The 21,084-nt window shown below is 51.7% G+C and overlaps 1 protein-coding gene across 1 annotated transcript in view; it reads left to right on the top strand.

Annotated features, from left to right (window-relative positions):
- The first annotated feature begins 5,495 nt into the window (after positions 1-5,495).
- Positions 5,496-21,084, top strand: part of NPLOC4 (NPL4 homolog, ubiquitin recognition factor) — a 49,501-nt gene continuing 33,912 nt past the window's right edge. The window contains exons 1-7 of the mRNA XM_075904055.2: positions 5,496-5,654; positions 8,621-8,701; positions 11,994-12,106; positions 13,489-13,671; positions 16,396-16,444; positions 17,638-17,732; positions 20,259-20,382. Of these exons, the coding sequence (XP_075760170.1) occupies positions 5,640-5,654; positions 8,621-8,701; positions 11,994-12,106; positions 13,489-13,671; positions 16,396-16,444; positions 17,638-17,732; positions 20,259-20,382 (660 nt within the window). The 5' untranslated portion in view covers positions 5,496-5,639. The remainder of the gene's footprint in view (positions 5,655-8,620; positions 8,702-11,993; positions 12,107-13,488; positions 13,672-16,395; positions 16,445-17,637; positions 17,733-20,258; positions 20,383-21,084) is intronic.

Genomic DNA, 21,084 nt, shown 5'->3' with positions numbered 1-21,084 from the left:
AGTGACGTGGCCACCTGAGGCTATGTCTACACGACGCGATTACTTCGAAATAGTACCTCCCGAAATAACGATTTTGAAACAGACGTTCTTCCTCCTCGCAAGCCGGGGTGATTATTGCGAAATAACAAGCCCGCTATTTCGAAAGCCTCTCGAAACAACGGGCTTGCTGTGTGGACGCTCACCGTGTTATTTCGAAATAACTCCCCAAGGTAGACGTGCCCTGAGAGACTGGAGCTCGTCGCAAGCCGACAGCGCTTGGGCCTCGCCTATTAAAAATTAGATCAGCCACCTTGCTGCAAAAAGAAATTTCACTCCGAGTCCTATAGTTAGGTCGACCTTGCCCTGGTGTAGCTGTGGATAGGTTGAAGGAAGAATTCTCCCATTGACTTTGCTACCGCCTCTTGTACCTTACCTACATAGACAGAAACCCCCTTCCATGGTGTACTAACAGGTACCCCATGGTACTGCCATGGGCGTGGTGTAGCGGCGGTGCCGGAGTGGCTGTAGCGTAGACATGCCCACAGTCACTTTTGAAAATGGGTAGGGTTGCCAGGTGTCCAGTTTTGAACTGGACAGTCCGATATTTGAGCTTTCTGTTCGGGAAACAAATTGAGAAAATAGAAACAAGAAAATAGAACTGTCCAGTATTTTCTAAATAAGATGTGACGTAGATCGTGATGCCATGTCAAGTGTGTCCGGTATTTTTGTTGAAACCATCTGGCAGCCCTAACAATGGGAGGTAGGTGCCATGGGCGTCTTTGAAAATGTTACCCATGTCTCTAACCTGGCAGAGTCCTGGGGACCAACCCCCTGGATTGCTAGATACAAGGTAGGCTAATTAGCTTCTTAATCTGGGGTGGGGAACCTAAGGCATCCAGCCCCCAGCTTGCCTGCATCTGGTTCAGGGCTCCCCTGCAAATTGGGGAACCCGCTCTAGCTCTCCAGCCCCCCCACTGTCCTTCCATGGGGCTGGATCACACAGTCCTAGCCTGGGCCCCCGTAGGTGATGGTGTGCAGTCAGAGGCCACATCACTGAGGTTTTGTTTTGGAGGGTTTTTGCTTTTCACCTGTACGTGGCCCCCAGCCCTAAAAAGGTTCCCTGCCTCCGTTCTCCATAGTCCCCTGTGCATCACTGAACCTATGTGGTGCCTAGGAGTGGCAAGTCTGCCTAGGCTCACGGTCCGCCCCGGTGGTGCCCCTATTATACGCAATTCCTGCTCTCCTCCAGCAGGCCCTTTGGCGCGAGCGCTCCCAGGGGAATGGAGAGGCGCTGCATGAGCATCCCAGCCCACGGCAGGCCCACCCCAACAAGCACCACCCCCATCCTCAAATGTATGGTCCAGTCCCAAGTCTCCAGAGCGTACAGGGGCTGAAAGACGCCAGAGGTCATGCAGAGCGCTGAGGCAGTAGACACACATCACTATGGCCCGGTCTTTTCACCAGCCGGTTTTGTGATTTTACCCTGCGGGAAGGACCCTAGGGGACTGGCAGCCTCCTGCTTCATTCCTCTTCCCTATTGACAGGGGCAACTGGGCGTCTCTTGCAATGGAGCCAGAGGCTGCAATTCGTGGCAGATGGTCGCTTCTTCAGAGAGAAGGCAGGGAGTGCTAGCCCTCTGGCCAAAGGATACCGCTCAGGGCCTGGAGTAAGTGTACCACACCCTCGTTGTTCCAGGCCCTAAATATTTCAGGGTATGTCTACACTACCCTCCTAGTTCGAACTAGCGGGGTAATGTAGGCATACCGCACTTGCAAATGAAGCCCGGGATTTGAATTTCCCGGGCTTCATTTGCATAAGCGGGGAGCCGCCATTTTTAAATCCCGGCTAGTCTGAACCCCGTGCCGCGCGGCTACACGCGTCACGGAGTAGCTAGTTCAGATTAGGCTTCTAATCGGAACTAGCTGTACTCCTCGTGGAATGAGGAGTACAGCTAGTTCGGAATAGGAAGCCTAATCCGAACTAGCTACTCTGTGCCGCGTGTAGCCGCGTGGCACGGGGTTCGAACTAGCCGGCATTTAAAAATGGCGGCTCCCCGCTTATGCAAATGAAGCCCGGGAAATTCAAATCCCGGGCTTCATTTGCAAGTGCGGTATGCCTACATTACCCCGCTAGTTCGAACTAGGAGGGTAGTGTAGACATACCCTCTGTGACCATCTCCCACCCATATCCGTCAACAGCAGTGTTTCTCAACCAGGGGTACACATACGCTTAGGGGTACTCGAGAGAAATCTGGGGGGTACGTCACCACAACTGAAATTTGGAGAAAACTGACTGTTGTTTGTTTCACAGCGCTTTATTATTGTTGTACTTTTACACCCAAAAATGTCATCACTCCCCTGGCTATGATGAAGTTGTTTAAACAATGTGTTGCAATGGTAGAAAAAAATTGTGTGTCTGAAAACTGTAGGTACTGGGGGTATGTATAATTTTTTTTAAAAGGGGTACTTTATAAAAAAAGGTTGAGGAACACTGGTCTACAGCCGTGGCTCCCAACCTTTTTGAGGATACAGACCCCTCTTCAATCTATTAAAATGTTACGGACCTCCCCAAACCATATAGCCCTGCCGACAGCCTGTACGTCCCTCGGCCCACGCTGCTTCCCGAGCGGCGTCCCTCCGCCTGCAGGGGAAGCAACACAGGTTAGACTCTGCACAGACCCCCCTACAGGGATCCGCGCAGTGCAGGTTGGAATTAGAAACCACTGATCTGCAGCCGTGATGGCAACTGAGGTGAGTGACAGGCCTCCATCTCAGTGCGCCCCAGACTGTCGTAACCAAGATGGTCTGCTGGAATAGGGTATTTTTGCTAACTGCCCTAGCTTACCTACAGTTCGCAGGGTGTGCCAATTGAATTGTAGCAGCACTTTGATTTGGCTGTGGAGGGGGCGCCCGGCTCTCAGTCAGTGTTGTGTGCAATCAGCATGCACCTCCCTTCACGGGCCCTGGCTTTCCATGCCTGTCACTTAGTAACACTGGTAGGAAAAATACAACCTGGATGGAAACCAGCAGAATCTAGCAACCCTGTGTGTGGGGAACAGTCAACACAATGTTGCTGGTCTGCAGTAACCAAAAGGCCGGAGCGCTCTTGGCTGCTGTACCCTAACCCACCTCACCCCAGCATTCCTCTTTGTCAAAGAACACGCCTGTATGAAACGTACGTGATCTACCCAAGGCCAAAGCCAATGGCTACTGGCAGGCTGCAGTAGTGGAGGAAGGCGGCGGGTATACTCCCATGGGCAGGAGGGGAGCTCGGATTTGTGGCCTGATTTATTTCATTCATTATTTGCCTACGAGCTGGCTTTTTGGCTGCTGGGTGGGGATCATTTGTGCCTGCAGGACTTCTTCATTGCCAGGGCTGGGGATCCAAGAGGCATTTCATAACGGGGTCTGTATTTTACACTAGGGTAACAATCAATATTGCAGCCACCGGTGGCTCCCAAAGGCCCAAGAACCATCTCCTTTGCAGCATGAACAGGGCCTGCGCCGCCTCTGTTAAATATTCAGTGATGGGCTGAGAGACACCCCCACCGCACCCCGAGTCTGCAGAGCAGGCTGGCTGCTCCTGCCATGGGCCTGGCTCTACCCTCAGTCACTGGATCCTCAGAACTGCGCTGGGGCTCAGAACCCTTCACACAAGGAGCGTGGCGGGGAGGGACTGCCAGAGGAAGGGGAAACAGTGTACAGTGGGGGAAAATAGGGGGAGGGTGGGACCAATGAGGGATGATTTAGAAGGTGGAAAATTTGTGTGGGGAGAGATTCAGTGGGGTCCACTAGGGGGAGGAATTATGGGCTGGGACCAGAGGGGGGTACTGTGGGATACGTGGGGAGGGGGTATGAGTGGGACCAAGTGGGGTTCTGTGGGGTACCTGGGGAGGATTAAGAGGTGGGACTAGAGAGGATTTTGTGGGGTACCTGGGAAGGGGGTTGGGTGGGACCGGGGGGAGGTTCTGTGAGGTACATGGGGAGGGGTTATGGGATGGGACAATTGAGATACATCTAGATTACATGCCTCTGCCGACAGAGGCATGCAAAATAGGCTACCCGACATAGTCAACGAAGCGGGGACTTAAATATCCCCGGCATCATTAAAATAAAAATGGCCGCCGCGCTGTGCCGGCTCGGCTGATCGTCGGCACAGCGCACGAGTCAAGACGTGGATCGATCAACAAGGGAAGCCTTTGTCGACCGCTCCCTTATGCCTCATGAAACGAGGTTTACAGGATCAGTCAACAAAGGCTTCCCCTGTCGACCGATCCGCGTCTTGACTCGCGCACTGTGCCGACGATCAGCCGAGCCGGCACAGCGCGGCGCCCATTTTTATTTTAATGATGCCGGGGATATTTAAATCCCCGCTTCACTGTCTATTTCGGGTAGCCTCTTTTACATGCCTGTCAGCAGAGGCATGTCATCTAGATGTACCCTTGGGGGTCCCGTGGAGTATGTGGGGCAGGGTTATGGGGTGGGACTGGGTTAGGGTTCTCTGGGGTACATGGGGAGGGGTTATGAGGTGGGACCAGGAAGGATTCTGTGGGGTACCTGAGGAGGGGTTATGGGGTGAGACAATTGGGGGTTTTGCGGGGCCCGGGGGGAGGGGTTATAAGGGGGACCCGGGGGGGGGTAGCGGGCCCGGGGGGAGGGGTTATAAGGGGGACCCGGGGGGGGTAGCGGGCCCGGGGGGAGGGGTTATAAGGGGGACCCGGGGGGGGGGTAGCGGGCCCGGGGGGAGGGGTTATGAGGGGGAACCCGGGGGGTAGCAGGGCCCGGGGGGGAGGGGTTATAAGGGGGACCCGGGGGGGCTAGCGGGGCCATGAGGGGGGACCCGGGGGGGGGGGGTAGCGGGGCCCGGGGGGAGGGGTTATGAGGGGGACCCGGGGGGGTAGCGGGGCCCGGGGGGAGGGGTTATAAGGGGGACCCGGGGGGGGGGTAGCGGGGCCCGGGGGGAGGGGTTATAAGGGGGACCCGGGGGGGGTAGTGGGGCCCGGGGGGAGGGGTTATAGGGGGGACCCGGGGGGGGTAGCGGGCCCGGGGGGAGGGGTTATGAGGGGGCCCGGGGGGGGGGTAGCGGGGCCCGGGGGGAGGGGTTATGAGGGGGGGCCCGGGGGGGGTAGGGGCGGGGCCCGGGGGGAGGGGTTATGAGGGGGGACCCGGGGGGGTAGCGGGGCCCGGGGGGGGGGGGGGGGTTATAGGGGGGGGCGGGCCGGGGGGGGGGTGAGGGGGGCCCGGGGGGAGGGGCTATGAGGGGGCGGGGGGTAGCGGGCCCGGGGGGAGGGGTCATGGGGGGGTTGTTGGCCCGGGGGGGGGTTAGGGGGAGGGGGACCCCGGGGGGGGGGTCAGTGGGCCCGGAGGGAGGGGTTATGAGGGGGGACCCGGGGGGGTAGCGGGGCCCGGGGGGAGGGGTTATGAAGGGGGACCAGGGGGGTTATGAGGGGGACCCGGGAGGGGTAGCGGGGCCCGGGGGGAGGGGTCCTGGGGGGTTGTCGGCCCGGGGGGGGTTATAGGCGGGGGGGACCGTTCGTGCCCGGAACGTTGCGGCGGGGCGGCGGCCGCGGGCGGAAGGCGGGTCGCGGGCGCAGGCGGGAGGCGGCCGCTCGGAACCGGCCCCGGAGCAGGCGCGGGAGGCCGGGCGGGGCCGGCAGCGCCATGGCGGAGACGATCGTGAGTCGGGGCCGGGGGGGGGCAGCGGCGGTTTGCGGGGGGGGGCCCGAGCCGCCCGGTCCCGGGCCCCCGCCTGCCCCCCCCCCGCCCCGTGGCGGGGGTGAATTCCTGCTGCTGCTCTGTCTCTGCCCCCCCCCCTGCCCCCCCCCGCCCGTTGCCCCCCAAGGGAGGGGGCGCCTCAGCTGCTGCTCCCGGCCGCGGCGGTCACGTGAGACCCTTCAGCCTCCCCCCGACTCAGAACCCCCCCCCCGAAGCGAGGCCGAGGGTTCTCACCGGCCCCCAGCCCGGCTCCAGGCCCCCCCCCCCTCCAGCCCGGCTCCAGGCCCCCCCCCCCCCCCATCTCCCTCCAGCCTTTAGCTTGTGCTGGGGGTGCGGGAATGGGGATGCTCTGCGCGTTCTAGTCGCGGCGGGGCTGGGCTGGGGGGGAGGCACCGTGTCCCCGGGAACAGTCAAGTGCGAGGCTTTGCATGTGCCTGGAGCGCTGGATCGGTCTAGTAACTCCCCGCCAGACTATGACTTCCCTCTTCGCCCCCATTTACACTTCACTGCCATAGTCTGTGTCCACACGGCGCAGGGAAACTCCTGATCCCAGTGCAGATGGTGCCTAAACCCTTGTTTACTCTTAACTTTTTTTTTTCTTAAAATTCTCCCACCAGTTCTGCAGCAGGTGTTATAGAAGGGGTGAGAGTACTGATGTTGGCCCAGCTGCCAGTATGTTTACCACCATGCTCTCTAGAGCCGGTCTAGATGGCATTGGGATGAAAATACTTGTGTCCAGGAATGGCAGTGGGAGAATTTCCCAAAGTCCTCCAAGTCAAAGGCCCCTTTGGCTAGAGGCAGAGCCATGCTAAAACTCTGAAAGCCACCTTCTGGCTTTAGCCAGCATCTAGGTTAGAAAGCTTTTCTTCTAATGCAGTTTGGCTTTGTCTCCACAAGAAGTTATTAGCCATGCTAGAAACTGGTTTAACTGGAAAGGTCTATAAACACAGTTCCTTTACTCTTCGTAAAGGTCTATCTCAATAGGCCTGTAGCTTGCCTGTTGTTAGGAGCAATCTCTTTTGTTTCAGGGATTGCTAAATCAGTTGATCTCTTGTTGTATGCCAGTGCCCCAGTAGGTCATTGGCCTCTGGTGTGTTCTTCCATGTCAGTCATCGTTTTGCCAATGGAGAGAGAACTGGGTGTAGAAATTGACAAAACAAAAAAAGTTGTTTAAACTGTTTGAAACAATCTGGAAACTTGTGACAAAACAGATTTGTGTTTAGTTTTTCTTTCTAAAGCTGTCAGGCAAAACCTCCTTTCTGATGCTTGCTGTTGAAAACAAGTGTCTCCATTGACTTCCAAAATCACAAACATCTACCTTACTCTCCTGTAAGGTACATCACCCAGGAGTTAGGCCCTATCAGAGCAACTATGGTGAGACAGCAACTGGCAGCTCTCTTCCTTTCAGCATCTGGACATTACTGATAGTACCTTCCTCTTAGCATTTTCTTGCCTCACCCGAGTAGCAGCAAACATCTTTTTTAACTGAGTTCTGGCAAAGTATTCCTTTTCTCCCCTTCATGCTTCATGCTAGTTACTGTGACATTGGTGTTGGTCTTGTTTGAAATGCTGTCCAGAGCTGAGGACACCAAAATAAGGAACACAGCTGATTTGTCATCTATTTCTATGGAAAAGGTTTGCATTAAGACCTGTTGGTTTATCTCCCTGCCGCTATGCTAGTGCCAGGCAGTTAAATATTCAATTGTCTGCTCTGATTTCTGACTAATTCCAGTGCCACCTAGGAATTATGTGGAGACATCATCTTCTTAGTCATGGGCAGAAAAACTTCATCATCCTTGGTCCCATTAGCCCATCCAATATTCTCAATAAGCCCCAAAAGTGGGAGAAGCTTGAACATTTAAAAATATGTAGAGTCTTATTTTGGCATTCCTAGGCTGAGTAAATGTAAGCAGGGGCCTTTCCAATCAGGAAATGGAATGAGGGTTGGGGTTCCGTGTGTGTGAAACATCAAAGCAAGGCGGGGTCACCCTCAATCCTTATGGTGCACCCTGAAATGTACTGTGATTTAATCTGGCCCTCTGTGTTGTGCTCACTTCTCTGCAGGAAGATACAGTGCAGCAATTTAAACAAAATCATCGTCTTTTACAGGCATTCCTTGTTTCTCGCATGCTCCATGTATTCACCCAGAACTTTGGCGTTGCAATACAAAATAACTTGGAAGGAGAGCATGCTGGAGCACTCTGGTGGCCTTGTGCTGCGCCCTGCTGTCCTTCCCAGGGGCACATCGGTGTGTGTAATAGTATTTGCCGCCGCGTGACCCTTCACTGCATGTCCTGCTGCTTGGTACTTTGGTTTGAAGTGCAGGCTGAGCGTTAGTCACTTTCACACTCCGGAGAAGCGTAAGACATCCTGATGGTTGTGTCCTGATCCATAGCCAAGCCTGTCTTTATGGGAACAATTGCCTCTGGCCCCTTTTCCCAAAAGCAGGTGGCTTTGCACATCTTTCCAGTGGAAATCCTATTAACATCTCCCAGTAATGCCTTGTGCCTTCATGACTTAATTCTCTTAGTCTCTTTATTGGAGATAGATGCCAACTGTCAGTAATGTTGAAATAACATTGAAGATGACCCTTAATGCTGCAAGTTAGTTCAGTCCTTCCGTAAAAGAACTTGAGAGGGAAATGTGTGTTGTCTATAGCATTAACCTATAAGCTTTTGCTTATTGGTTAATCGACTACACTGTTACATCCCTAGAGGAAGGTAGGTGAATTTCCCCCCCATAATTTTGTGATTGCATCCAAAGAATGACTTCGGTCATGTGAAAAGGGCGTGGTGAGAGGTTGTGATGATTCTCACTTTGTTTCATGTCTTCAAAAGGGGGGAATTTCTTTTGCTCAAAAGCAAAACCAGGACAGGCCGTAGTATCGCTTTGTTGTGTGACCTAGCATACCTTTTAATTCTCTGCAGATAATCCGTGTCCAGTCACCGGAGGGGGTGAAGCGTATCACGGCAGCAAAACGAGAAACAGTTGCAACATTTCTAAAGAAGGTATCCTTGCTTTCAGCTTTTCAGCACTTACGTGCTGGCTTCACTGCTCCCCTCTGACCGTACCTAGGATAGAGCTTTGGCTGCCCAGAATTTAGTCAGTCTAGACGGCTTTGCTGTGGGAGCTGCTTCGCTTAGTGGGTGCATATGCAGAGACTTTATAGCATTTTATGAAAACTCTGTTAAACTGATGTGCTTTCGTGTTCCATTCCTCTTGTTGCTAACAGGGTTTGCAGAAGGAGTAATCTGATTGCTTTTCCACTTCGATACTTTCAGCCATGTCATCAGCACCAAACCAACCCTGATTCGGTGTTGCTGAATGAATCAGATCTGAGTAGGAGTCTGAAAGGAAGGAACTGCAATGAATACACTCAGAATGACATGAATCACTATAAACAATGGGGTTGTGGGGAGAGCTCAGACTGAGGATCAGCTGGGAAATCTAGAGATTCAATATCTGCCACGAGGGATTGGCCTTTTTAAACATAATTTGAATGGAAATTTGCTGTTAGCTGTTTACTTTGCTCCTCGACTGCTGCTTTGTGTTTTTTGTTTTGTGAATGCCACGGGGGCTCTTCCAACTTAGTTTTGGAGGTTAGGGAAAGATATTGAGCAATTTTGCAATCCTTATGTGATTGTTTAGGAACGGATTGCTGGGGGAAAGAATTCCACAATTGGAAATTAATTAATTTTACATTGGGTATCAGTTGATTGTCTTTTGCTTGCTACACACATGGTCAGTGTCTCAAAACATTGTTTTAGAGGGAGCAAGAATCTCAGCTATTTTGCATATCTTCTACAGTCTTTTTCTCCTCCTCTCCGTCTCCTGGGACCTTGGAATCTTTAATCTCAGTGTTTTTCTGTTAGCGAGAGGAGTATCTTGTTTTATTGTGTTCTTAATCCTGCCCTCCAACCTGCCTGGATTTCCTTGCTTAGGAAGGTGGACTAAGCATTCAATATTTGTGCTGCAGGGAGATACTCTTGTTTTCCTTTTTGATACAGGGTTTAGTGTAAAAGAGACATTACAGGCTGTAACACATCCGTGGCTAGGTTTCTTGACTCTTAATGGGTTTAGGTTTTACTGCTTAAATACCAATATATACAGTGAGTGTTACATCTAACTAGATATAATTTAAACATCAGATTATAGCTTTTTCTGTTTGATTAAATTTAATATTTTATTTGATACTTTGTATAGACTGAAGATGAGGGTCAGACAGAATTCTGCTAGAGGAGTACCTGCTTATTGGAAGAACTGTCAAACATATTTTGCTCAACACACAAATCTCCTTTTCATTGTATTTGTCATAACTTTCTTTGTAGCATTCTCTAATGATTGAGGAGATAGTTTATAAACCAGGGCTGTGCTCCTTCCTGGCATGGGATATCCTCTTAGTTGATCTTGCACAAATACTGCATGAAGTTCAAAATGTTATAGCACAAGTCATGTCAGAGTCCTGGTACTCCATCTTTAAAACCTGTATCACCAGGATACTGGACTAGATGAACCAGTGGTCTGATTGACTGTAGAAATTCCTCTGTTTCATGCAGCAAGGTCAACATCAAAGTCAGTAAGACCGTCTGTGTTCAGGTTAGAACTTTAAACCTGGGAAAAACCTGTAATTTTGTTTCCTAGCCGTAGAATTTGCTTCCTCAATTATAGTCAAGGTCTCTGACCTGAAGAGCTGCCAGTTTACTTCAGACCAATAAAGTGCACAAAGTAAAGGGATAATTTAGAAATCACATTCCTCTGAATAACTTACTTCCTTTTGCTACGAGTCAACCTCAGCTCCTGATAACAGAGAGGTTAGAGAAAACAAACTGTATTCTATTTTTTTTCCATTTTACTCTATGTGCTTGATGGTGTCCTGTGCCAAGCCCATGTCTTCTATCTGTGGGTTTGACGAAAACAATAGGTGGTGGGAGGGGCATTTTTGTTATATATTAAAAAAATGAAAGTACAGAAATAGGCGTAGAGACTTAGGAGAGCACGTACCGTACCTGCAGCTATTTCTAACTCTGTGTTTAAATTGACTAGCTCTTAAAAGATCAGCCTTATAAATGGACAGAGGATGCTATTGAACCGAAGTCAGTACTGCAAGGTTAAGAGAAAAGTGGGTTTTAATTGAGGCACTTAAAAAGATGAAAGGGAAACTGTCTAGCGGTCTGAAGGAAGAGGCTTTTGCAAGCGGAAAGTCCAGGAGAAAGAAAGGCAAATGGCTAACAGTGTAAAGACATGAAAAAGGGAGTGGAAGAGAGTGAAAATTCTGTGGAAAATCATGACTTGAAATCGAGAGCAGCGCTGAATCTAAGCAAGAGCCTCATATTTGAGGCTCTGGAATGAGAAAGGGAGCAAGGAAAGGGGTCTGAAGTGGATTGGGGGGTAGAGATGATTTGATTGGTTCAGTGTTCCATAGAAGCTGGCATTGGAGAGTGGGGATGTAGCAAACGTGGGTTTTTTGTAAACGTGTTACTGCTGAATTTTTCAGTGGCTGCACGTTTACATGCAAGGGGGGGCAGGCGGGAGCTGGTGCTTGTGGGGAGAGTACTGGCTCCTGCCTGTCCCCCGCCGCCTCTGATACGGAGGCAGCAGTCGGGGGAGAGGGGCAGGCGGCTCCGTGGGAGCTGGTATGCACAGAGAGCCGGCTTCCTGCGTGTGTCGTCTCCTGCCTGCCCTCCTCACCCTCTGCACTGCTGCCTCTGGGGGCAGGTGGCTCCCTGGCAGCCGGTGCTCATGGGGAGCCAGCTCCTGCCTGTTGTCTTGTTCACTTTCCCTCCCCCATGCTGCTGCCTCCGTGGGAGGCAGCAGGGAGGGCTGACAGCTCCACGGCTGGCTCCCCACAGTCACTAGCTCCCGCCTCTCCCCGCCTTGCTCCCTCTGATACAGAGGAAGCAAGGGGGAGGGTGCTTGTAATCATTAGGATTAACCAAAGAGCCCACGCTCATCGTAAATGACTACATGCTAACATCCCTATTGGAGAGTGGAGATTTGAATAATAGCGACCGACACTTCTCCACCCTGAGTGTCTGGATTTAGAGCAGACGCTCAGTGGGATGTGTGTTTTATTGTCAGTGTTGTCTTTACGACCCGTGGAGGTTCTTAGTTCTGTCAGCTCTTATGTTCTTGTAAATTCCTTCTTGTAGATACGCAACAATCTTTGCCATGCAGTGGAGGTTGGATTCAGTGAAAGTATCTGTAGCAGAAAATTCCACTAGGCCTTTCATATCCCCCCCCCCCCCCCCCCCCCCCGGTGCAGACGCAGATGTGTTGTCTCATTCATCTCTTATTTCCTAGGTTGCAAAAGAGTTTGGCTTCAGGAATAATGGCTTTTCTGTGTACATCAATAGAAACAGGACTGGGGAGATCACAGCATCACAAAACAAGTCCCTCCACCTCCTGAAAATCAAGTAAGTTCTTGACAGAGAATACCAGGGAGGAAGAGAGAGCGTTGTACCGTAGAATGTGCCTTTCCCCTTTTGCCAACCCTGTCTGACTTCTCCTTCCGTGCCTATGGACTGCGAACATCGATAGTCCCTGCATCTGTGTCACTAGTGAGGAGGCAAACTGGCTTGCTTGCGGTATTGTGGGCTACCAGAAGGGACTGTCGGGGAGAGCCCACTGTAGCCATGTATCTTAGGGTTTTCTAGAGCGGTCCACCGCTGCAGGCAGGCTGCACCAGACTCCTCTTTTGTGCCTCTGTGGCCGAGGGAATTGAGTCAGTTGTTCCTCCGCCCTGTCTCCTGCACTGCTCCACCCGCTCTGTGTTGCTGCAGGCATCTCACAAAGAACTTGTCCATTTAGAATGGGCCGGAGCTGCAGCCCTCCCTAGTCACAGATGATTGGCAGGACCCTCCCATCACCTTTTCTGGGCAAACGGAAGGGCACCACACCAAGCTAACTCATTGGTGTTCTATAATGGTGCACAAAGCACCGTCGGAAGGCACCTGACTGCAAGCGTTGGCAATTTTCTAGTGAGCCCTTTGCTCTGCTGACGCTGTTGTTTCTCTCCTTTTAACCCCTTCCCCCCCCATTCTCTTTATTTTTCTTTGGCTCTGTTCTTGGTGAAAGGTGCCTCTTGGTTTTGTGGGTGCAAAGTGGCAGAATTCAGCACTCGTGTTTTGAGGGCCTCCTGCAACTTCTTCATGCAAAACAGCAAGAGCGCTAGTTGGCCAATAACATGGCTTTGGAGGGTAGTTAGGGTTGGGCTGTTTCATTTATACTACTATGTATCTTGAGCCTGTGCTCTTCCCGATTTCACGTTCTGGTCCCAGGGATGCTGTGGTAGGTAGGCAGTAATGAAGGTTGTTTTATAGTTCTATGCCAGGAAGGAAGCTTCGACATTTCCCCAGATAACTCAGACTCCGGCAGTAGGTTACAGTGAAAATCATGGTCCAACCAGTTAGTGCTGCAAGGGAGGTGAAGGTCCAATATTTCTTGAACTGTACTAAATTAATTTTTTTTTAATTTAAAATTTTGTTTTTAATTAATGGAGATTGCCTATCTCCTAGAACTGGAAGGGACCTTTCAAGGTCATCCAGTCCAGTCCCCTGCCTTCACAGCAGGACCAAGTACCATCCCTGACAAATTTTTACCCCAAATCTTTAAATGGCCTCTGCAAGGATTGAGCTCTCAACCTTGGGTTTGGCAGGCCATTGCTCAAACCACTGAGCTAGCCCTCCCCTCTACTCTGCAAGGCAGGTGCTTTCCTAACAGCTGGTTTGCCCCGCTACATGTGTAGGAAGCTACGTGCGTTCCAAGCCAGTGCATGTTTCTCTTTCTCCCCACACAGACATGGGGATATGTTGTTCCTCTTCCCCTCGAGCCCCGCTGGCTCCTCCTCGGAGAACATGGACACCTCTCTCCCCCAAGGGCTGCTGCGCCCCATGGGGGCCCCCAACGTGGTGGAGGATGAGATTGACCAGTACCTAATCAAACAGGACGGGAAGATTTACAGGAATCGAGATCAGCAACTGTAAATACTACTGTGCTTTCTAACTAGCTTCTATACTCTTGTCCGCTGGCTGGGTGCTTAGCAAAATTTAAAATGACATTCGATATGAAACTGATAACCAGTAAGTGTGCTCAATGAACGGTCTTCCTTCTAAGGCATATGCCGCTGATTGGCTCCCTCACCCCACTGGAAAAGAGACGCTGCTGTTACCCTAGAAAGTTAAATTAGGGCTCTGGCAAGCCCCGAGTAGAAGCACACTCCAAACCAGAGGGCCTTTGCTAGAAGGATCTGCTGCCAGTCACCTCCAGAGCTGCTCTAGCTGGAGTGCTTCTGCAATATGCCCCCAATGAGACATCTGCCTAATGAACAGGGGGCTGTATTCTGAACTAGCATCTGTTTCCATATGGCTTCACTGTGTATGTCCTCTAGCGAGTGTTGCATTCCTCTAGCGAGTGTTGCATTCATCCAGGCTGGATGAATGAACTCACAGGCCTGGATCCATTTTTGCATGGTTTGGATCTCACGTGAAAGCCACGAATGGAAACATTTCCTTTTCACCAAAGCTGCTACCTAGGCGGAACGCCGACAGGCGGAACCGAACCTGGGACCTCTGGAGCTTAGTGCATGAGCCTCTACTGCAGGAAGGGATGTTAAATTTAGTTTAATCAACTAATCTACTAGTTGCTGGATTTTCCATCAACTAGTCAATATGCGGGGGAGCTGCAGCAGAGCCAGGAGGTTCCTAATACATTTCAAAGGCTGAAGGGCAGTGGGACTGGGTGTGAGCCAGGAATCAGATGATTCCCGGCTCGTGCCTGATCCCCACTACCTCCCCGTCCCTCCCCCTGGAGATGGTGCTGGGGGGGGAACTGGCTTTTAAGCCGGCTCCCCCCAGCACCGGCTCCTGCTCCCCTTCCTGCCTCTGATAGAGGCTTTTGCTTATTGGATAGTTGACTAGTCACTTGCACCCCTAACGGCAGGGCGAGGAGCCATTTTTGGGTTGGGGGGCCACTGACCCCCAGAAAATTCAGTCGGGGGGCCGCACACAAGTGTGAAGCAAAAAACCAAACCCTTCCTGACGTGACTTCTGACTGAGAAGCAGAAAGACAGTCCCCCCCCATTCCCCTCGCACACCAGAGCCTAAGGGGGCCCAACCTAGCAGATCTTCTGTGCTCCTGCCTCGCAGAGGGGCAGCAAGGGGGCTGCAGTGCCAGCAGGGGCTCCCCATTGATGAGGGAGGGGGTCCCTGACCCTCAGGGCCAGATTCAGGCAAGCCGAGGGCCACATCCAGCCCCCGGGCCTGAGGTCCCCCCATGCCTGCTCTGCTGTTTGAGTAAAAGCCAGCCTGCGGTCTGTGCTGCTAGTCGGGACAAGGAGCCACACCCACCAGGTGTGTGGGTTGCAAAGGCTTCGGGGACTAGCAGGCGATCGAACAGTCGCAAAGCCACAAGAGTCAAAGGCAGCTGTGGAATTGCTGTTTACTGGAAAGCCCAGGGGGCAGGGAGTCATGGGCACTGTGCCCGGCTCTCTTCTGGGTCCCTGTAATCATTTCTTGTGCCCTCCATTTACCCTTTTGCAAAAGGTGGATCCCTGCCTAACTCAAGTTGAGATTTTCTTTTTTAACCTGAGTGCCCCTCCCGGCCCTGTGATATTGTCTTCCCATGTGGTTTAATCTTTAGTGCTGCAGCAGAAGGGAAGATCAGAGAGGCCTAGCTTTTAAATGGACATTATTGTCTAACCTTTCCGAGCTGATGATGAATGAGGGAAATGGCACATTAATCTTCAAACAAGAAAGGCAAACCTCTCCCCTTCTTGGTTAACCCGCCCCCGCCCCCAAACCTGGCTTCAATGTGAGTGCATTTTTCAAGAGAAGAAAGGTATTCTTAGCAGGGAGTCAAAACACAAAGGCAGATATTTATGATGATAAAAAAAAATCCATGTCCAGGGTCGTGCCTGTATTTGTTGGTGCATATCAATCTAAACGGGATAGGATGCTGGCATTCTGCGGAGTGCATTAGCAGCCTGTAGCGGTCCTTAATGGGGAAGATAATGTTCATACAGCCGTTAAAAGCAGGGCCGCACTGGCTGCCTTCCATATCTTTCCAGCGAGAGTCAACAGTCAGTTCATCTGCTAGGGCTTGCTCTTAAGAACCATACTGCCCAGTTCCTAATGCCCTGGCAGAGCTCCTGTAATTTCTAAGGAGATCATCTCCAAAGGGCATTTTCCCCCCCTGTTTTAACATTGACCCAACGGGATTTTATCTGTTGGATATGGGCACGTTTCACTGTGTTCCGAGAGCAACTTTACGCAGTGTTAAAGGATGAGTGGGTTGGTGCAGTTTAAAGTAACGTAGCCTTCCCCCATGCACCATAAAACATCGTGTATTGGGATTGAAACACTGCCCTGAATGGGAGTGCTATACGGTCGGGGATTATCATTGAAGACCGTGCAAATAGCTCTTTAGCTAATGGAGAGGCCTGCCAGTGGGACAGGTGTGTTAAGAAGCCTGATTGTGACCTCAGACTTGTCGGTTCAATCCAAGCTCTTGCTCCCAATTTTTGTGAAGTGGTTGTTTCTCCCCTCCCCCGCCGCCATGTTCGATCGCTCATAACGGACCAGTCGATGCTCGTGGCCCAAATCGTTATTCAGTCATTCCAAATGCCTTCACGACATAAAGATGGTACAGTCTGGCATGGAGAATCCATCCCATTATTAAACGTGGCCTTGTTTCTCTCTTTACACAGATGCCGACACGGCCCTTTGGGTAAATGTGTGCATTGCGTACCGCTAGAGGTAAACCAAACCCTTTCACTGAAGTGACATGTCTTTGTCTAAACTCTGTACCTGCTCGATCGCTGCTTGAAGCTCTGTCTGTAGGGGGGGCAATTCTGAGGGGCAGGTTCCCTGGCGCGTTGCCTATGGCCGCCTGTTCGCCTCAGTAAGAAAGCCGGCCCTTTGGCTGTGATGCCAACCTAGGATGCATCATGATTAAAGCATTCGTTTGTCTGCAGTAATGGAGTTACCAAATGTGGTGTAGTGTTAGTACCTTGCTGGTTGCTATGCTTGGGCTATCTGTAAGCATGGCCCAGCAGGGGGTATCCTGCCGCTCCCAGGATGGTAGCGAAACCAGTTATACAAGTTAAGAAAGGAGAGGGACAAAGGACTTGGGGGGGGGGGGGGGTCAGTTGCTGTCTAGGAAGCATGGAGAGAACAGGCTAAGCTGGGGGCTAGGGGTGATGGACCCTAACCCTAGGAGCCTGAGCCATCCTGGCCCTGCCCCCGGTAGCCACATCACATCTGTGCTGTGCTGTATTCTGGAAAATCAATAAACCCCTCTATTCTACTGGCTGCTACGGGGGTGCAGGATCGGGGAAGCCCCAACTCGTCGTCACACCAGAAAATACTTGTAAAAGCCCAGCAAGACCTTTGTGTGTGAGGTTCTGTCTTCTCTCTCCACTCTCATTCCCAATCTCTGTGCCTCTCCTTATGTTCATTTCCCATCCTTTCCCCTTCCACATCCGAATCTCAGTGCTTCGCCACAGGTTTCCACCGCACCATTGAGACTGAAAACAGCCATAAATAGCTACAGAAACTCTCAGCTGTTTCCCTGGTGGACAGTCATAGTTCCCGCAAAAGCCTACCCCAGTGGGCTCCTCCTTCACCCCATGAGTTCTGAGTGTTCTTTGTGAAGGTGTTTGATCTGCTGGTCTTTGCATTTGTCATTATTTAAAAAGCCCTCGTGCCTTTGGCGCTAACTGTGCTTTGTGGAGAAAACCGAAGCTTTGAGCACGCATGAAGCGATATCAAAAATATTGTGAAGACCCATGAAACAGTTAAGGGACATGAAAAAAGCCCACAGTTTCTTGATTGTTTCCACACTGGGAGATGGTAGAAAGTTGAATCTAGAACACCCATTTGTTCAGTGATCGATGGATTACCAGACAGGTGTCTGACCCGGGTCTCCTTTGTACGGTGTTTTTTGGCAGCCTTTTGATGAAGATTATTTAAACCATCTGGAACCTCCCGTGAAGCACATGTCATTCCATGCCTACATCAGGAAGCTGACCGGAGGAGCAGACAAGTAAGAAACTCTCAGCAGTTATGGGAATCCTGTAGCTACAACAAAGTGCCCAAACCTTGCCTGAGTATGTTGGTATTGGCCATTATCTGGTAAGCCTGGGGGGATATGAATGCCACGGAGTCGCTTCACTTTCAGCTGTGGCAAGGTAATTGCATACAAGCAGCATTGCTGACATTGGGACGAAGATGATGTAGAAAGAACTAGTTGGAGTTACCAGGCGTTGCTTGGTCCCACTCCCTGCTGGCCGATTCGCGCTCCCCTCCCCCCCCCCCCCCCCCGCCCCCATCCCTGCTTCCTGCCGGCCAGTTCTCCTCCTCCTGCTCTCCCCCGACCAGCTCTGCTTCCCACTGGCCACTCCTCCCCCAATCTCTCCTGGCCAGCCCCACTGCCCCTCTCTCCCCCCCCCCTCCCCCCCCTCCCAGCCCTGCTTCCCGGCTCTCCCCCTTCCTCCCAGCCAGTCCCACTCCCCTCCCGACTGGTTCTTCCTCCCTCCCACTCCCATCAAGTGTGGCCAGGTTTTTTTGTTGTTGTGGTTTTTTTTTAAGACTACGTGGTAACCGTAGCCACAGGGGGCAAGTCGGATGCCCGAGCCGTTCACGTGGGGTTGGGGAGAGTCCCAGACGGTGCTTTGGGGCCACAGGCAGTGGGCACGTGACTTAGAGTGGGCGGGGCTGCCCCTGCAGCGCAGTGTGGCGGGTTATTTTTAATGTTTACAGGTTGAGATTGGGCCCGATCGGGTCCAAAAGTACCTTAAAACCTTCTCTTGGAGGAAAGGTTATCCCATGGAAAGTTTGGTTGCGGTAGATCCAAGTAGTGTCCAAGTTATTAGAGCACAAACATACAAACCTTCTCCTTTCTAGATTAGATAGAGGGCACAGTATAATGAAGAAGCTGGATGGCTGGATCTCAGGGTGGCCTGGGCTGTGCTTAGGTGGGTCAGGAGAGCCACAGTCCACTTCTACTTTGCAGTGAAATATTAAGATTTGTAGAAAACGAAAGTTCAGGTTCCTTGCTTGGGAGTGGGGGTGATATCATCTCTGGCACAGACTGCCTGCGTGACCTTGAGAAAGTCTCTTGGCCTCAGTTCTCTATCTGCAAAATGCAGATGATGTCACTTCTCGCCCTCGTGAAGGGTTGTAAGGATGAACTCATTGCTAAGAGATACTTTGATTATATCCAGGAATGTACCAGGAAAGCTGGAGGAGGTGCTGAACAGGGAAGGTGTTTCTCTTATTCAGCTAGCTAGTGAACGGCAAAGGCAAACCTAGCAAGGAGTCCGGGGGCACCTTAAAGACGAACAAATTTCTTAGGGTGTCAGCTGTGGTGAGTTGCAGCTCACTGTGTGAGATGCAGGATGTGCACGTATCAGGTAGCGGAATCGTATTCTTTCACTTCATGCATTTATAAGTGATCTGCCATTCCCCAAAGCGCAGGCCCTGCAACGTTTGTTCGTCTTTAAAGAGCCACCTGCCTCCTTGTTGTTTTTGCTGAAACAGACTCACACGGCGACCCCTGTGAAAGACACAAAGCAGGGCCGCAACCTGATATGCCCAGGATCCTCGTGTGCCGGGCAGCGTCCCTTTCCCTGAAGCAAAGGACTGGGAACATGTCGTAGTATAGCATGCCTGTCCCTTAAAGAAACACGTGGCACCTTCCCCTGATCGCGTGGCATCTTGTCTTGCTGAAAGCAAACTCAAGGCCGGGCTCTTTCATTTTAAGACAACTCCCTCTTGCAAAAAGTTTTACACACATAAAAGGAAACAAATTTTAGTCTGCAGAATAACGCGCTCCTTGTCGTGTACTCTATGCACTGCTTAAACTGCAGCCAAATGACTTTTATCTGCATTTCCGAGGCTTTTGCTGGAGCCATCAGCTTATTGGAAAGCTGTCCAGTCATTAAAGCAGAAGGACCAGGACTCCTGGCTTCCATTGCTAGCTCATCTACTGACTTGGCTGTGCGTCTTTGGACAAGTTGCAGCATCATGCCAAAGTGCAAAATATCAGCGCACAAAGGCTATGTCTAGACTGGCATGATTTTCCACAAATGCTTTTAACGGAAAAGTTTTCCGTTAAAAGCATTTGCGGAAAAGGGAGTAGATTGGTACGGACGCTCTTCCGCAAAAGCACTTTTTGCGGAAAAGCATCCGTGCCAATCTAGACGCAGTTTTGCGCAAGAAAGCCCCGATCGCCTTTTTTGCACAAAACAAATCTGAGCTGTCTACACTGGCCCTTTTGCGCAAAAGGACTTTTGCCTGAATGGGAGCAGCATGGTATTTCCGCAAGAAGCACTGATTTCTTACATGAGATCGTCAGTGTTCTTGTGGAAATTCAAGCGGCCAGTGTAGACAGCTGGCAAGTTTTTCCGCAAAAGCAATTGCTTTTGCGGAAAAACTTGCCAGTCTAGACACAGCCAATATGTCTTGTGCTCTGTTGTATACAAGGGGCTTGGTTTGCTAGATTCTTTCTAGGCGGCAAAAGGCATTAGAATAGGCTAAAGAAACCCCCCTTTCTCCCCCTCTTCTTCAGGGGGAAGTTTGTTGCTCTGGAGAACATCAGCTGCAAGATTAAATCTGGGTGCGAGGGGCATCCTCCCTGGCCAGAGGGCATCTGCACCAAGTGTCAGCCCAGCGCCATCACGCTCAACAGACAGGTGAGCCTTGGCAGGGCACGTTGCAGGCCCTGTGCTCTTCCAGCCGTGATTTACCTTCTCGTTTTTGAATGGGAGACCGCGTCAATGCGAACAGCCAACCTGGCCCTTGGGAGCCTTTGCCGTTGCTAAGAAAATGGCCGTCAGCGTGTTTAGCTGCTGCAGAAAGAGACTCGGAAAAGTTCTGGGTTCAGTCGTTTCCCCCCAGCGCAGAAGATACTCATGGGAGCTAGGCTGGGGCTTCTCAACTCTCCGTCCACATAGGCCCCAAAAAGCCACCCACAGCTTCTCCTTGCCACCCATCGAAATTCCACGAGGCTTTGAAATCCGAAAGGGTTGTGGGGTTAGGGTCCTTGCCAGGAGCCAGAACTGATTTTAGGTGCTGGGTATTTGGAGCGCTTCCCCCTCGTCCTGCCTGCCCTGCGTTCTGCTTGGGAGGAGGGGGGGACACGGAGGGGTGCTTGGGAGGAGGGGGGGACACGGAGGGGTGCTGCAGTAGGAGCTCGGAGCAGGGAGGGTCAGAGGAGGGAGGAGGCGGGGAGCAAGCTAGCTGCTTCTCTCCCCTTGCTCCGGCAGGAGTCTGATGCCTTCCTTAATCGTTTGGGGAACATCCCAGGCAGGTCTGGAGAGACACGACTGGACTGGAAGTTAGGCAAAGTGGAGTTGCTTTCATTGGTCTGGAACTGGGGAGCTGGCCTAAAGCCT

Source organism: Pelodiscus sinensis, chromosome 20 (genome assembly GCF_052426305.1).
Source record: "Pelodiscus sinensis isolate ZL-2025 chromosome 20, ASM5242630v1, whole genome shotgun sequence".
In the NCBI taxonomy this organism is placed as follows: domain Eukaryota; kingdom Metazoa; phylum Chordata; order Testudines; family Trionychidae; genus Pelodiscus; species Pelodiscus sinensis.
This window is presented reverse-complemented; position numbering and strand designations above follow the sequence as displayed.